This window comes from Chlorocebus sabaeus, chromosome X, assembly GCF_047675955.1.
Source record: "Chlorocebus sabaeus isolate Y175 chromosome X, mChlSab1.0.hap1, whole genome shotgun sequence".
In the NCBI taxonomy this organism is placed as follows: Eukaryota; Metazoa; Chordata; class Mammalia; order Primates; family Cercopithecidae; genus Chlorocebus; species Chlorocebus sabaeus.
The window spans coordinates 132724713-132742171 of NC_132933.1; the positions used below are offsets into that span (position 1 = coordinate 132724713).

The 17459-nt window shown below is 38.5% G+C and overlaps 1 protein-coding gene across 5 annotated transcripts in view; it reads left to right on the top strand.

The window, feature by feature from the left end:
* The window catches only part of RPS6KA3 (ribosomal protein S6 kinase A3), a 116257-nt gene that overhangs the window by 93121 nt on the left and 5677 nt on the right, over positions 1-17459 (top strand). For 4 of the 5 annotated variants that reach the window (XM_037986399.2, XM_007991257.3, XM_037986398.2 and 1 more), the window contains 7 exons: positions 552-677; positions 3941-4030; positions 5664-5822; positions 8335-8496; positions 10327-10403; positions 11503-11620; positions 16801-16941. In XM_037986399.2, the coding sequence (XP_037842327.1) occupies positions 552-677; positions 3941-4030; positions 5664-5822; positions 8335-8496; positions 10327-10403; positions 11503-11620; positions 16801-16941 (873 nt within the window). The remainder of the gene's footprint in view (positions 1-551; positions 678-3940; positions 4031-5663; positions 5823-8334; positions 8497-10326; positions 10404-11502; positions 11621-16800; positions 16942-17459) is intronic. The other variant, XM_007991258.3, reaches the window with a different exon arrangement.

Below are 17459 nucleotides of genomic sequence, written 5' to 3' on the forward strand. Positions count from 1 at the left end.
AAGTTGTGTAAGGCTATGACTTCAGGATGAAGAAAGGAGGGTGTGGCTACTGAAAGTCCAAAATGTCGGTAACAGGTATTGCTTGCCAATACATTATTTTTATGTAATCTTCACCATTACCCTCTGATAAAATACAGGCTCAAAGTTACATAGCCTGTAAGTGGTGCATCTGAGACAAGAATTCAGATATTCTAATTCTGAATCCTCCTAAATCCTTTCCTTCTATACCATAGGTTTCAAATTTCACATTTGCAAAGGTGCCTGAAAACCTATAGCCAATTGGGGAGTGGAATAAGGCTGAATCACAGGCAAAGATATAGGCCCCATTTCAAGTAGCTTTGCTTTTAAAGTCATATTTCTTGCTGTACATTTCATTGTAAACACTTCCAAAATCACTTGTTTGTAGAAGAATAAGTACTATAAAGATGTATTTTTATTCTTATTCATTTATATGTAGAGCATCAACAATGCATGCTGAGGAACATACTTCCCTATTATAAAATGCACTAAAGGCATTATGGGACTCTTCACCAATTTATAATTTTTTGTAGCAGTTACACAGGAACAGTATTCAGTTTACTGATGGATATGAAGTAAAAGAAGATATTGGAGTTGGCTCCTACTCTGTTTGCAAGAGATGTATACATAAAGCCACAAACATGGAGTTTGCAGTAAAGGTAAATATTTTTTTAGTTAAAATGCAATTTGTACAGTTCTTGTTCGTGCATGTCAGTACCAGTTAAAAATTACACTCCTCTTGTTGTTAAAAGTGCCTTTTGTTATGAAAAAGTTAAATATCTGGCTAGTGATCTTCAGAGATCTTAATCTAGAACCCTGTGAGCTAAAGGTAAGGTGGTTATACATCTGGTTTGCCCAGAGCAGTACCAGTTTACACATCAAGTGATTTTTTTTTTTTTTTTTTTTTTTTTTTTACCTCAAGTGATTTTTAAAGTATATTTTTACTCTCAGAAGTCCCCATTTGATGCTCAGGTTGTCAACAAATTCCTCAAAATTGTGTGCAAAATTTTGTATGTTTACATCTTCTCTGGCAAAATGTTCATGCCTTTCTTTACATCTAAAAGGATCTGGGAACTAATAAATGAATTAAAACCACTATCATAAAATTCATTATCATTGGCTGTTTTAATTTCATCAAGTATCCTAAGACAGAATTTTCTACGCCAAAAACCAAGGAACCTAGCTCTGTGATGAAGTTTGAATTTCAAACCTTTAGTCATAAGTGAACAAACACTATGTTCAAGTCTCTTTTCACTTCTTGGAATAGTAACCTTTGCTCTCCAATCTCAAGCAATTCAAACAATGTCTAAAGCTTTCAACTTATTTGAACCTTAGGACTGGTTTATAAATATGCATAGCTCATGTTTAGAGAGAGAGTGACATTAGTTGTTATCACTTTTCTAAACTTAGATGTAACTGCCTTAAAGTTGTCAGTGTCTATAGGACTTTCTGTCAGATAGAAGGATGAACCATAGAAATACATTTAATTTGCTTCATTGGAAGGACAGTAAAGCTAATTTTAAAGAAGGAAATGTTTAAAAGAAATACATTTAATTTTCTATTTTCCTATTCATTGCTCTTATTGAAATCTAAGATACATAGAAATTTTCAAATTGCTTACATGAAAAGAGAAAAGACTAATAACATATTTGGTAGGCAGTTTAAGGATGTGTCTTGCCTCCATAAATACATCATAAAAAGCAGAAATGTCCTGAGACCCCTTTGAATTACAGAAACTTTGAGGACTATGCCTAAAACCTTGAAAACATCTCCAAGCTATTTGTGGATTTTTGTGACTTAAATCACTCGTAAAACCAATCCCAATACAACTGGATTCTACTGAAATTACCATGTGTTTGAGGTCCACAAGCACAAGCATAGATCTAATGCAAACTGGGCTCAGATTAGCAGATCTATGCCAAAAACAACCCCTCCCAGTGTGTTCTGGTTTTCAAAAGACTAGTCCCAGATCATCTCTTAAATTAGCATGTCTATTCCATATATCTCTCCTCTTAATCACCCATTTGCCTAATTCCACACTGTCATTTGCGGTTGATTACAGTGGGCACCTGTATGTTTATCTTCCCTGTTCTCCGAATACAGAACTGTTTTACAAGTACAGTCCACCCTTGAATAACACAGGACTTAGGAGTGCTGACCCCCAAGCAGTTGAAAATCTGTATAACTTGACTCCCCAAAACCTAACTACTCAAAGCCTACTGTTGACCAGAAACCTTACTGATAGCATATACAGTCGATTAACACGTATTTTGTGTATATATTATATACTGTATTCTTACAATAAAGCAAGCTAGAGAAAAGAAAGTGTTATTAAGAAAATCATGCCAGGCATAGTGTCTCACATTTGTAATCCTAGCACTTTGGGAGGCCGAGGTAGGTGGATTGCTTGAGGCCAGGAGTTTGAGACAAGCCTGGGCAACACAGCAAGACCCTATCTCTACAGAAAAATTGTTTAAAAATTAGCCAGACGTGGCTACATGTGCCTTTAGTCCTAGCTACTCAGGAGGCTGAGACAGAAAGATTGCTTGAGCTCAGGAGATTCAGGCTACAGTGAGCTATGTGCCACTGTATTCTAGCCTTGGCAACATAGCCAGACCTCATCTCTACAAATAATTTTTAAAATTAGCTGAGTGTAGTGGCATGTGCCAGTGGTCCCACCTACTCAGGAGGTAGAGGTGGGAGGATCACTTGGGCCCAGGAGTTCAAGGTTGCAGTGAGCCATGATTGCGCCACTACACTTCAGCCTGGGCAACAGAGCAAGACCCTGTCTCAAAAAAAGAAAAAAATATATAAGGAAGAGAAAATATATTTACTGTTCATTAAATGGAAGTGGATCATAATAAAGGTCTTTTTCCTCATCATTTTCACCTTAAGTAGGCTGAGGAGGAAGGAAGAAGAGAAGGAGTTAGTCTTGGTGTCTCAGGGGTGGCAAAAGCAGAAGAAAATCCACGTGTAATTGGTCCCTCATAGTTCAAACCTGTGTTGTTCAAGGGTCAACTCTAAATCCATTTCAGATAGAAGACGGGACTCATGCTGAGAGTTATAACCTCTTTCCTAGGTTGCTGGTGTGTCTGGGTATTTAGTGTGTACTTAATTACTAAGCTGTTTAAAATCGAACATACAAAGGCCACCTAATTTGTTTCAGACTACCCTTTGAATGAATTGAAAGCAAAATTTGTCTTTTTTATATATTAGTTTAGCAGATTAAAACATTAAGAGAAATATTTTTAAGGAGCAGCCAAAATAAAAGGGTTAGAAAGCTACATTACTATTTTAAAGGGCTTTATTATAATAATTAAACCAAATTCTAACCAAATAAAATTCTAGGTGTAATTTTCTATGTAGCTTTCTGCCTAACTTCAAAAACAAGATTGTTCTACTTAACAGGTAATTAGCTTTTATAAGTAGCTTACAACTAACAGGATATTCAATTGAAGCACTTTAATAAAGGAAGTAAACTTAATTCAATAAGCAGATGCTAGTGGTGGTGTTGTAGATATATCTACCTCTTAATTATCTGTATTGATGGGGGGTTAGAAGTTGACTGAGTTCCCAAATGTTTAAGGCCTCAAGGATAGAAGAAAAGATATGTTAACTGTGTTCTTGGTACCTTTTCTCGAGGCTTTTTGAGTTTTTGGTAAGTCCTAAACTTACTACAAACTTACATTGGAGAGGAATGGTGGGAATGTGACTCATGAATTGGAATTTACAGCCTTGCCATCTATATCAAGACTGGCTTTCTGATTAAACAGTCTGGCCAGGTAGTTGAATAAAACTGATTGATAAATGGCTTATTTATATACTATTTACATGAGGTAATACCCAAGGTCTGTAGCTGTAAACAATTAGTGTTTATAACTGTATAGTTCATGAGGTTTTGTGATAAATATTTGCCTTTTAGATTATTGATAAAAGCAAGAGAGACCCTACAGAAGAAATTGAAATTCTTCTTCGTTATGGACAGCATCCAAACATTATTACTCTAAAGGATGTAAGTAGATTCTTTAACATGGATCATTTGAATGAGTTGTCTAACTCACATTGAAAGTAGTGTATTTTCAAAAATCATGTGGTAGACAGAGAACTCATCATAGGCTGGGCATAGTGGCCCACGCCTATAATCCCAGCAGTTTGGGAGGCCAAGGCAGGAGGATCACTTGAGGCCAGGAGTTCAAGACCAGCCAGGTCAACATAGTGAGACCTCCATCTCTACAAAAAAATGTTTTTTAATTAACCAGGCTGGGCACAGTGGCTCACACCTGGAATCCCAGCACTTTGGGAGGCTGAGGCAGGAGGATTGCTTGAGCCCAGGAGTTCAAGACCAGCCTGGGCAACGTAGGGAGACCCTGTCTCTAAAGAATATTTAAAAATTAGCCTGACATGGTAGCTCATGCCTATAGTCGCAGCTACTCTGGAGGCTGAGGTGGGAGGATTGCTTCAGCCTGGCAGGTCAAGACCGCAGTGAGCAGTTATCACACCACTGCACTCCAGCCTGCGCAGCAGAGCAAGACCCTGTCTCAAAAACAAAAACAAACAAAAAATTCAGCATGGTAAGTTTAAAAAGTAGATTTGAAAACAATGTATATGTGTATATGACATAATTTCATTTATCAATAAAGATATGTTTGTACAGTTATTTTTTTCTACTTTTGCTTTAAGAAGAAAAACACGATATTATTGCTTTTAATATCTGCACTTGAACACTTACCTAAATGTTCAGTGTTAATATTACTATTAGTTCATATTCAATATTGACTAGTCTCACTCTCCAAAGTATCTTCCACATTACTAGAAGAGAGATCTAACACTCATAACTACCCATTTAACTTCCCTGCCTACAGTCTAAAGTCCCTAGCCCCTTAAGACCCTGCATTCCTCTGTAGTTTTCAGACTTCCCACACACACTTTCTCATACACCTTATGCTCTGTTCTAGTATGTAAATTTCTTGCACATGCCTCAATTTCCCATGTTGCTCTGCCTGAATTTATAGTTCCCTCAGTTGCTAACACCATCTATTTTTCTTTACCTGGCTAACTACCACACATAAAAGATTTTGCTAAGGCACTGCTTCTTCCAGGAAGCCGGCCCTGCCCATTGCCACCCCCAGGACAAGTAAAGTATCTTTCCTTGGACTGTCATGATACACTGTTGCCTATGTCTCTCTTGACTTTTATTATAACAAAGTGTTGGCAAAGAGTGTGAACTCCCCAGGTAGTGTTAAGTCTTCTCTTGCTAATGATGCTCACATAGGCCTGAAGGCCTTCTCTGGGGGTTGTAAAAACTCAAATTTCCTCAGATTATCACTGCTCATGGAGACACAGCAAAACCTCGTCTCTACAAAAAAATGCAAAAATTAGCCAGGTGTGGTGGCATGTGCCTGTAGTCTCAGCTGCTTGGGAGGCTGAAGTGGGAGGATCGCTGGAGCCCAGGAAGTGGATATTACAGTGAGCCAAGATTGTGCCAGTGCACTCCTGGGCGACAGAGCGCATGTCTGTCTCAAAATAATAAATAAAATTTTTCTTGAATATGAAGTGAGTTTAATTTTTCTTTTATATTTTAAACTTTGTTTTGAGCACATATAAAGTTTCAAATAATATTTACATTTTGATGTTGAAATTTATAGGTATATGATGATGGAAAATATGTGTATGTAGTAACAGAACTTATGAAAGGAGGTGAATTGCTGGATAAAATTCTTAGACAAAAATTTTTCTCTGAACGAGAGGCCAGTGCTGTCCTGTTCACTATAACCAAAACCGTTGAATATCTTCACGCACAAGGGGTAAGTCTTTTTAACACTCTATATATACATGCACACACTTTTTTTCTTTATGTTTGAGCTAAAATTAGATAGAAGTTACTTTATGCATGAAATGGAAAATAGCTGCTATTAGCTGAATTATCCTACTGATCTTCCTCTATATAAACTTTTATTATTGAGATTGAAGTGTGCCTTTGATATCCTAGCTTGTTTATGTTAAACTCTTGTGCTTCCAAGGAAAAGTAAGTGATCTATTCCGACCTGGAAAACATAGCATTGTTTCTGCTAGGTCACTCTGTACTCATGAATACCAGGCCCACTTCAGGTTAGAAGCAGAACCAAGGAATCCTGGTTTGTATTCATGTATAAAAGGAAATCCTTAAAACAATGAGACAAAAGAGTCACATGCTTCTGGCTGGTGGATATGCTCTTCATTCTTCTTGTATGCAGATTTTTAGTAAATAGCAAAAGAAAATTGTACTTCTAGGCTGGGCACAGTGGCTCATGCCTCTAATCCCAGCACTTTGGGAGGCTGAGGCGGGCAGATCACTTGAGGTCAGGAGTTCGAGAAAATCGTATTTTTTTAAAAAGACAGCTGGATGCAGTGGCTCACACCTGTAATCCCAGTGCTTTGGAAGGCCAAGGTGGGTGGATTACCTGAAGTCAGGAGTTTGAGACCAGCCTGGCCAACATGGCAAAACCCCGTCTCTACTAAAATTACAAAAATTAGCCGGGTGTCATGGTACATGCCTGTAATCCCAGCTACTCGGGAGGCTGAAGCAGGAGAATTGCTTGAACCCGGGAGGCGGAGGTTGCAGTGAGCTGAAATTGCGCCACTGCACTCCAGCCTGGGCAACAGAGTAAGACTCCATCTCAAAAAAAAAAAAAAGAAGGGAAGTCTGGGAGGAAAGGAGAAAATGAGGGGAGGGAGGGAAGAAAGGAGAACAGCAGAGGAGTGAAGAGGAATGGAAAGCAAGGGGAAAATAATTTTTTAAAAATTTTTTAGTTGACAAATTATATATATTCATGGTATACAATGTGATGTTTTGATATATGCATATATAAAAGATTACCTCTTAAGGAGTTCAGTTTCAATACCTTCTTCTTGTTTTGTCTTTGCCCCTGAAAGCCAAGTAGAATGTGTTAATTCTAGAGCTTCCTGACTTCTAACTTATCAAGATTTGCTTAGTATTGTAACTTGAAATTGGTAGAACTCAGTAGTCACTGAGGAACTTATGACCTTGCAGTCATGAAAGTCTTCTGTGTTCTTTTCCCAATGCCTGATCAGTAATTTGTTATTAAAATAGTCTGGAGAAGTGATGTCCTGGATGTGAGGAACTAAATCTAATTTGATTGATTGGAACATAGACTCAGAATTTGGTGACAGAAGGCACACTTAAGTCTAAAAAGGAATGTAAGAGAAGCTTATGATAAAAAAAAAAAAAAGTACAGTAGTCCCCCACTAATCTGCAAGTTTGCTTTCTGTGGTTTCAGTTATCCACAGTCAACCATTGTCAAAAATATTACAATATTTTAAGAGACCACATTCACATAACTTTTATTACAGTATATTGTTACAAGTGTTCTAATTTATTATTAGTCATTGTTAATCTCTTACTATGCCTGATTTATCAATTAAACTATATCGTAGGTATATATATCTAGGAAAAAATACAGAGATTTTGGTATTGTCCTCAGTTTCAGGAATCCACTGGGGGTCTTGAAACATATACCCCATGGATAAGGGGGGACTACTGTACTCAGGTAGATCATTAAAAGAGGAAAATAATACAAAACTCTAAAGAAGAGATTTCTTCTTGCATGTGTAACACCTTGTATATCAAATAGGCAATACCAAAAATAAAGTCCAGATTTGTTTTGGTTTTTTCCTTTTTACTCCTGAATGCCCTGTCTATTCCATTTAGTCTATCAGAATATATTTGTTGTGTATGTACCTTGTACATGCTGTTCCTTCTAGTTAGAATGACTCTACCTTACTGTTCTTATGGCCCATTCATTCTGTTCTTCAGATACTGGATCAGATGTTACCTCATCTAGAGACCCTTCCTGACTGCCCTATTTAAAGTTATGCCCCATGTCTCAACCTATTCTTTGCTTCCCCCAGAACTGTGTAAGCTCCTAGCATGGAAAGGCCAGGATCTTATGGGTCTTGTTCACCACAGTATCTACAGAAGCTTATATAATACCCTGGTACATGATAGACACTCAATATTAAATGAGTGATCAACCTGGAGGTAGATATATTATTGCTGTTTGCATTTCTCCTTAACCCAATTACTCAATTGGACAAAGAGGAGGGAGGTAAGTACTATTCTTTCTTCCTCCTCCTCCTCGCCCCAGGTCTATGTTAGAGAGTTATGCTTTACATTATCAGTATTTTATAATGTTGGGCTAATTTAAAGGTCAGCACTCATCATCTTGTTAAGTGTATTGCTTGACAGTTTGTGAATAAAGAACTTTCAGTAATGGAAATATATTGTTAACATAACTCTTTAATTTGTATTTCAATTAGGTGGTTCATAGAGACTTGAAACCTAGCAACATTCTTTATGTGGATGAATCTGGTAATCCAGAATCTATTCGAATTTGTGATTTTGGCTTTGCAAAACAGCTGAGAGCGGAAAATGGTCTTCTCATGACTCCTTGTTATACTGCAAATTTTGTTGCACCAGAGGTAATTGTGAGAGAGTTTGCTTGCAGTATTAGTGTGTTTTAAAACTCATTCACTATGTTTAGTACAGAATTATTAATGATAATTCAATCGAAGACTTACTGAAGAAATAATTAGGATAAAATGCCAGCCTTTCATTTCCCTGTTTAATGTTTCAATGACATCTGATTGCCTACAGAAGAATCTAAATTTCTTAACAAGGTATTATAAAAGCCCTTGAGGCAGGGCATGGTGGCTCATGCCTGTAATCCCAGCACTTTGGGAGGCCAAGGCAGGAGGACTGTTTGAGGCAGGAGTTTGAGACCAGCCTGGACAACAGAGTGAGACCCCATCTCTACAAAAAAATTTAAAATTAGCTGGGCATGGTGGCGTGCCTGTAGTCTCAGCTACTCAGGAGGCTGAGGTAGGAGGATCACTTGACTCCAAGAGTTTGAGGTTGCAGTGACCCAAGATCACACCACTGCACTCCAGCCTGGGTCACAAAGCAAGAACCCCTCTATTAAAAAGAAAAAAAAAAAGCCCTTCAGTCTCTCTGGTATTCCCTACCTGAAGTTCTAGACACACTGAACTTCTGGCCTATCACTAAACCCACTCTGCTCTCTTACTTATAGGTCCAATATAAGCAGGCCACCCTCTAGCCTTCCTTCTCTCCCCATGTCAAGAATAAATTGCTTCCTCATCTTCATACCTATAACATTTAAGACATAATTTGGGGTTTTTATTTGTTTAGGGACAAGGTCTCCCTCTGTTGCCTAGGCCAGAATACAGTGGTGCAGTCATAGCTCACTGCAGCCTTGAACTCCTCAGCTCAAGCAATCCTCCTGCCTCAGCCTCCCAGGTAGCTGGAACTACAGGAGAACACCACCGTACCTGGCTTATTTTTTATTTTTATTTTTTAAACATGAGATCTTGGCCAGATGCCGTGGTTCATGCCTGTAATCCCAGCACTTTGGGAGGCCAAGGCGGGTGGATTGCTTGAACTCAGGGGTTTGCGATCAGCCAGGGCAACATGGTGAAACCCCATCTCTACTAAAAATACAAAAGTAAGCTAAGCTTGGTGGCACACGCCTGTAATCCCAGCTGCTCGGGAGGCTGAGGCAGGAGAATTGTTTGAACCCGTGAGGCGGATGCTGCAGTGAGCCAAGATCGTGCCGCTGCATTACAGCCTGGGCGACAGAGTGAAACCCTGTCTCAATAATAATAATAATAAGGTCTTGCTGTGTTGCCCGGGTTCTCAAAACTCCTGGCTTCAAGTGATCCTCCCACCTTGGCCTCCCAAAGTGCTGGACTGCAGGCATGAGCCACCATACCCTACCCAGACTTGATTTTTTTATAATATTTATCAGGTTGAGTTGTTAACTATTTGTATATTTATTTCCCATCAGATTTTTTTTTTTTAGGAAATCAGGGGTTTTTTGTATTTGTCATAGTTCATGCCTGATAAAAGTTGGTGATTTTTGTGCTAGGTTATGTGTGTTCTTTATGTGCTTGTGTGTGTATGTGTTCTTAAAAGCATTGTTTTTTGTAAATATTTCTGTAGCCCCAAACAAAATATAAATTCATTAAAATAAGAAAGTTATCTTCAGTTTGTTTTATATTCCTGTGTACCTACAATACTCAATATTAATTTGAATACCAAAATTAAATTTATATATGAATTATTAGTAGTAGAATGTTCTAGAATAGGACTAATGTATTGCCTTATTTGGTAACCATGTTCTGTTGAAATTTTCCTTATAGTTGTTGATTTGGGATATATAATTCAGTTCCTAGCCTATACAAATATATATACAAAATGGTGGTATAGTAATACTAATTTTGCACTTTTTCTAGGTTTTAAAACGACAAGGCTATGATGCTGCTTGTGATATATGGAGTCTTGGTGTCCTACTCTATACAATGCTTACCGGGTGAGTGTATACCATACGTTCTAAGCACCATTTTGCTTAAGTTATCTAGGTTTTTGTTTTGTTTAAGGTTTTTTTTGTTTGTTTGTTTGCTTTTTCTTTAGAGACAGGGTGTCACTCTGTGGCCCAGGCTGGAGTACAGTGACACAGTCATAGTTCACTGTAGCCCCAAACTCCTGGGCTCAAGCAATCCTCTCACCTCAGCCTCCCGAATAGGAGTAGCTAGGACTACAGGGGTACACCACCACACCTGCCTAATTTCTTTATTTTTTTGTAGAAACAGGGTCTTGCCGTGCTGCCCAGGCTGGTTTCAAACTCCTGGGCTCAAGTGATCCTCCTGCTCTGGCCTCCCAAAGTGCTGGGATTACAGGCATGAGCCACTGTACCTGTCCTATGTAGGTTTTTTTTTTTTTTAATTCAGATGTTGTTGTATCTTTCCATGTTTTCTCATGTTATCTAATATATACAATTCTGTAACAATTCCACATTTATGGCTATATCATTACTGATTTTTTGTAATGTACTATTTATTAATGTCTCAAGGTCCTAAATTGATTTTTTCCATACTTTTTTGTACTCTTGTCATGTCAGAAACATAGAGGTTTTTTGTTTTGTTTTGTTTTGTTTTGAGATGGAGTCTTGCTCCCAGGTTCAAGCAATTCTCCTGCCTCAGCCTCCCAAGTAGCTGGGATTACAGGCAGGCACTACCACACCCAGCTAATTTTTGTATTTTTAGTAGAGACAATGTTTCACCATATTGGCCAGGCTGGTCTCGAACTCCTGACCTCGTGATCCACCCACCTTGGCCTCCCAAAGTGCTGAGATTACAGGCATGAGCCACCTTGCCTGGCCTACACTATTTCTTAATATTTTATTCTATAATGTGTCATGTCTTAAAATATTTATATTATTTTATATTAAATATGATTAATATTTTATAACCCATGCTTTACCTGGTGCCTTATGGAGCTTCATTTTGTTGATTTTTTTCACTTTGGTAGATTTTAATAAAATATTACGTTAACTGAATTAGAATACTTTTGAGATTACCAACCAAATAAGAAATTTTATTCATTAATATTTTAATTTTATTATAAATTAGTTACACTCCATTTGCAAATGGTCCTGATGATACACCAGAGGAAATATTGGCACGAATAGGTAGCGGAAAATTCTCACTCAGTGGTGGTTACTGGAATTCTGTTTCAGACACAGCAAAGGTGAGTATGGCTTCCTATTATAAGCTTTTGAGAAAATAATTTTTTATGATCCATTGTGAGAAGAAATACTACCAGTTAGAACTCTTTGTTTATAAATTAGTATGTTAAAGTGATGTTATCAAATAATTTGAACTCAAAAATGGACCCATTATTTTGTTTCTTTCCCAGCTGACATTGGTTTGGCCTTGTTATTTATACTTTTAAAACTGTTTCTCACTGAAGAACATGATAAATAATAACTAATTCAGATTATGAAGAAAGAGGTTTCAGTTTTTTCACAATAAACAGAGGTATGGTTTTATAGCATCTGCATGAAATAATTTGAAGAGCCCTTCTCACTGGAAGATCTGCCATCCCCTGAATAGCACTGACTTGCTTTCCAACTCTGCTCTGTTTTCACTTTTTTCATAGAGAATTCTTTAAAAGGAAGTTTTTTACTTCAAAATAAGAAAAACAGAGTAGATAAAGAGGATACATATTGGTAAAAGTGCATATTCTTTTTTCTTAGGGGTGAAAGCTTGAGTTGAGGTGATCGTATAAGTAAATAGAACACATCAAAAGTGTATGTAGATTCTGTTGGCATAGGGCCTGAAGACTCAGTTGACCAATTTAATGTCTGTATAGATACTATTTGGTTTTATATCTGCATTTAAAATGAAATGTTGGCCAGGCGCGGTGGCTCACGCCTGTAATCCTAATGCTTTGGGAGGCCAAGATGGGCAGATCACTTGAGGTCAGGAGTTCAAAACCAGCCTGGCCAACATGGTGAAAGCCCATCTCTACTGAAAATACAAAAAAATTAGCCAGGTGTGGTAGCAGATGCCTGTAATCCCAGCTACTCGGGAGGCTGAGGCAGGAAAATCGCTTGAACTGGGGAGGCAGAAGTTGCAGTGACCCAAGAGTGCACCACTGCACTCCAGCCTGGGCAACAGAGCAAGACTCTGTCTCAAAAAAATAAATAAAAAATAAATAAATAAAATGAAATGTCAGCCTTTATCTTTTTCTAACAATAAAATGTCTTAAACCAGATAATTCATTTCTCTGGGTACCTGTTTCCTTTGTAGTTCCCTTATTGAGTGCCTACAATGTGCTTAATAAATGAAGGCCTTAGAGATAAAAGATGTGACAAAGATGGAATTCCCGATCTCAGGTTGCTCACGGTCTAGTTGGGAGACAGCCAGAAATACACAGTACAGTGTCACATGTGCTGTAAAAGTGGTACAGTTTCTGTGCTAGAGAAGTTCACAGATGATGCTTAGTCAGAAGGATTTTAAGGAAAGCTTTCCAAAAGCAGTGAAGGAGTTTGCCAGGCAGATTTGGGGAGAAGAAAGATGTAGTCCTAAGCTGAGGGATCAGCACATGCAGATAGGTGGTGATGATAGCATGAGAATAGCAGAATGCCTCCAGGCTAGTCATTCCATGTGACTAGTGCCAGGGTTGCATGGGAAAAGATAACTGATGAACCCAGATTGTGAAAGGCTTTGTGGCTCATGCTGAGGATTGTGGGCTTAACTCTGGGTATTGTGGAGCTGTTAAAACACATATTAAGCAGTGCAGTGATCAGATTTTCCTTTTTAAAGTGCATTCTGTGGAGCAGTAATTCTTAGCTATGAAGTCCACCACAAACTTTGTCATGATAGGTTGTGAGGTATATTAAGTAATGTTACCAATAATAAAATATCAGAGCTTACACATTAATTGATTTTTTAGTAAGTTAAAGCAAGTTGAGGTTATCACTGTGATTTTCTTTATTCACTTACATCCTGGTATGCTTTTTTTGGTGAGAGAGGAAGGGCAGGTGAGAATGGAGACACAGAGCACAAAAAAATTGCATCCAACTCACAACCTGACATATAGATTCCATGTTATTACTAGTAACTGTTGCTAATATGTACAGTTAAGACTTGTGATTACAAGCATGATATAATTCCATGATTAGCCACAAGATAGAAGGGAGGGCTCTATCAATCTGGGTGTATCCCCTCAAGAGCAAGTTGCATATGTGAATGTTGTCAGTCATGTGGGTCAAACGTGGCTTTGAGAACAAGAAGACCACAGCTGGCATTTACTGAGCATTTATGTGCCAAGGACTATGCTAACACTTTTACCTGTGTTGTTTCATTCAGTCCTCACTGACCTAATATTAGGGACAGTACTTGTAAGGTTTTGCAGTATTTCAGGTCACAAATGATGAGGACCTATACTAGAGCAGTTGTGATGGAATTTGAACCAAATGGAAGAGAAATTGAGGAGGCAAAATAGACTTGATGGTTTATTATACATAAGAAATTAGAGAGAAGCAGTTGTAATGTATGTAGTCCCCATTTCTACCTTGGGCAGATGGATGAGGGGTGGTATCCTTCACTGATTTGTAGAATACAAAAGAAGTAGTTTTGAGAGGAGTGGTGGTTGCAGATTTGGACATTATAAATTAAGAGATGTATGTCCATCAGGCAACTGTCTATATGGTTATAGGTCTTAAAAGAGAAGTCTGGGGTGAAACTTAAAAGTTAAGAGTTGTCATCATCCATAGTAGCTAAAGCCATGAATATGAATGAGATTATCTGAGCAGAGTGGTAAGAGAGCCAAGGAAGGAATTCTGGAGAGCATCGCTTAAAGAGAAAGCTTAGGAGGAGTAGCCATTAAAGGGGCTGTAGTAAGAGAAGTAGTTTGAAGTGAGTTTGCCAAAGTTCATTAACTTATAGATTTGATTAAAATTATAATTTGAGTTTTTTGGTACCCCTGGACAGTTTTGCAACCTTTATGCAATTTTAAGCACTTTTGCCTACTTTCAGAATTGCAAAAGGGAGGTTCCTAATTTTTTTATTTCCAGTTCTATTCAATTGCGTATCCCTGTTCTTAGCAGTTAGTAACTAAAAGTAAGAAACCATAAATGTTTCATAGCAGAGGAGTACCTGGGACAACATCACCCCAATTCCCAAGATCTAGTTAACCACCAGATTCTGTCAGTTCTTTATCCTAAATACCTCCATTTTTCTCTCCTTTTTAACTTTTTCTTTTCTTTTCTTTTTTTTTTTTCTTTGAGACAGAGTCTCACTGTGTTGCCCAGGCTAGAGTTGCAGTGGTACAATCACAGCTCACTGCAACCTCAAACTTCTGGACTCTCGCTATCCTCCCACCTCAGCCTTCTGAACAACTGGGACTACAGGCATGCGCTACCACTCCCAGCTAATTTTTAAATTTTTTGTAGAGATGGAATCCCATTACGTTGCCCAAGCTGGTCTTGAACTCCTGGGCTCAAGTGATCCTCCCACTTTGGCCTCCCAAAGTGCTGGAATTACAGGCATGAGCCACCACGCCCATCCCAATTCTCTCTGTTTCATACACCTCCCTGAAGTTGTCATCTTTCAACAGTCCATTTTCCTCCACACTCAAGTGAGTGTGATCTTTCTACTTAACCACATCACTCCCTAACTTTAAACACTTTATTACCAGCAAATAAGTTCACATTTGCAAATATGGCTTACAGGGACTTTCCTGGTCTGGTCCCTTCTCACCTCTCCCACTTTATCCACTGCCACATTCTCCTTCACAGTAAATTTATGCTGTAGCCACATTGTACTGCTGCCAATTCCTTAACTGTGACATCTCTCTCACCTGAGGGTGTTCCTCCAAACTCACTCTCCATTCTTTACTCTATCTGAGGCAGTGTTTCCCCCTTTCTCTAATCTAGCTCCTGCTTATCCTACAGGTCTTATCTTCCTCTTAAAAAGTCCCTTTTAAGCCACCTTGCACAGTACAGGTCCCTCTAGCTGCACCTGGTGTTTATTCATCCTGTCAGATAACTTACTTGCTTTGTGGTTATTGATTCTTTATCTCTCTTTCACTGAACTGAAAACTTCATGAAGTCAGAGTTCATTTTGTCTTTTTTTTTTTTTTTTTTTTTTTTTTTTGAGACAGGGTCTCGCTTTGTTGCCCAGGCTAGAGTACAGTGGTTCAATCATGGCTCACTGCAGCCGTGACCTCCTGGGCTCAAATGATCCTCCCGCCTCAGCCTCCCAAATAGCTGGGACCTCAGGCATATGCCACCACACTCAGCTTTTAAAAAAAAAAAAAAAAAAATTGTAGAGACAGGGCCTCACTATGTTGCCTAGACTTCATTTCCGTGTTGTTCACTGCTAACTACCCAGTGCCTAGCAGAATGCCTGGACTTTAATGGATACTTAACAAATGTATTTTGAATGAAAAATTTAAGAAATAGTGGCTTTTATAAATGACAGTGGTGTTATTTTGAAAAGTGTAAAACCCATGTAGCGATTATGTGCATCTACATTCCATGCATAGGAATGGCATTTAGATAGCTATGCAGTGCTAACAGTGACTGTGTCTGGAAGAGTGGTACTGTGGAACTGTTCCTCATGTGCTTTCACTTTCCAGTATTTTCTGATTATTCTCTAATGCGCATGAGTTGCTTTTGAAGTAGGAAAAAAAATATTATAATCTTTTCAGGGGGCATTTAGAGCCCTCCAATTAAATTCCTATTATTGGACATTCATGTTGTTTTTCGGTATTACCAGCCGCACAAAAAAAAAAAAAAAAATCAAAGTAACTGAATAGTACTTAAAAATAAACTGGCCAGGCATGGTGGTTCACATCTGTAATCCTAGCACCTTGAGAAGCTGAAGCGGGAGTAACACTTGCATCCAGGAGTTGGAGACCAACCTGGGCAACATGGTGAAACCCCGTCTCTACTAAAAACATAAAAGTTAGCCAGGCATGGTGGCGTGCACACCTGTAGTCCCAGCTCCTTGGGAGGCTGAGGTGGGAGGATCACTTGAGCCCAGGAGACAGAGGTTGCAGTGAGCCGATTTCATGCCACTGCACTCCAGCCTGGGTGACAGAATGAGACCCTGTTTCAATAAATAAATAAACCTACAAAAATGTAGGAAACTCAGAAAATCTGAAGGAAAAAAGAGCCAGAGTATTAAAGATATATAAAACATGCTAAATTGACCGTTTGTGATGTACCAAATTACTGTTATTTAGCAGGGAAAAAACGGAGACTGATTTTTTTTCCCCAAAACCATGTTGACCAAAGGGCTGCTACCAGAAAAAGCAGTATCATAGAAGCTAAGGAAGAATGTTATTAGTATCAAGAGCCATAGAAAAAGAAGCAAAACAAAAGGTTTAAGCTTGTTTTATTATTATTCCCATTACAGGACCTGGTGTCAAAGATGCTTCATGTAGACCCTCATCAGAGACTGACTGCTGCTCTTGTGCTCAGACATCCTTGGATCGTCCACTGGGACCAACTGCCACAATACCAACTAAACAGACAGGATGCACCACATCTAGTAAAGGTGAGCAGCCCCATATAGTCACTGTTTTCCACATGTCCTCCAGGAGATACTTCAAGAAGCCCTGTCCATGCCCCCAGCACCTTTCTCTGTCATCCTGCATCCAGTTCTGTTGTGGGATTCTCTTACAGTGGGTGACTTAGAAAAGCTCAAGGCATGTCAATATATTAGTAATAAAACTAGTTTAAGAGCGACTTTTGAGTTCCTCTCAGTCTACATAAGTAGGTATTCACTATCAGTAAGGACAGATTAAGCTTATGGATTTCCCAACTTAAAGAGCATGCCTTCCTGTCTCTTTAGTGCCTTTATGCATTAAAGGAATGCAAAGGGAAAAAATGTTGAATAGTCTTGAGGACTACCTGTTATGAGGCTATCTTTGTTCTCTCTCATACATTATTTTAACCTCCACGTTGGCCTCTACAGTTTTGGTTAAATCAGTGGATTTGACCAATGTGGTTATTTTCATTATGAACCAAATAAAATCTGTATACATTTGCATATGAAAAAACTTCATTTTGTAT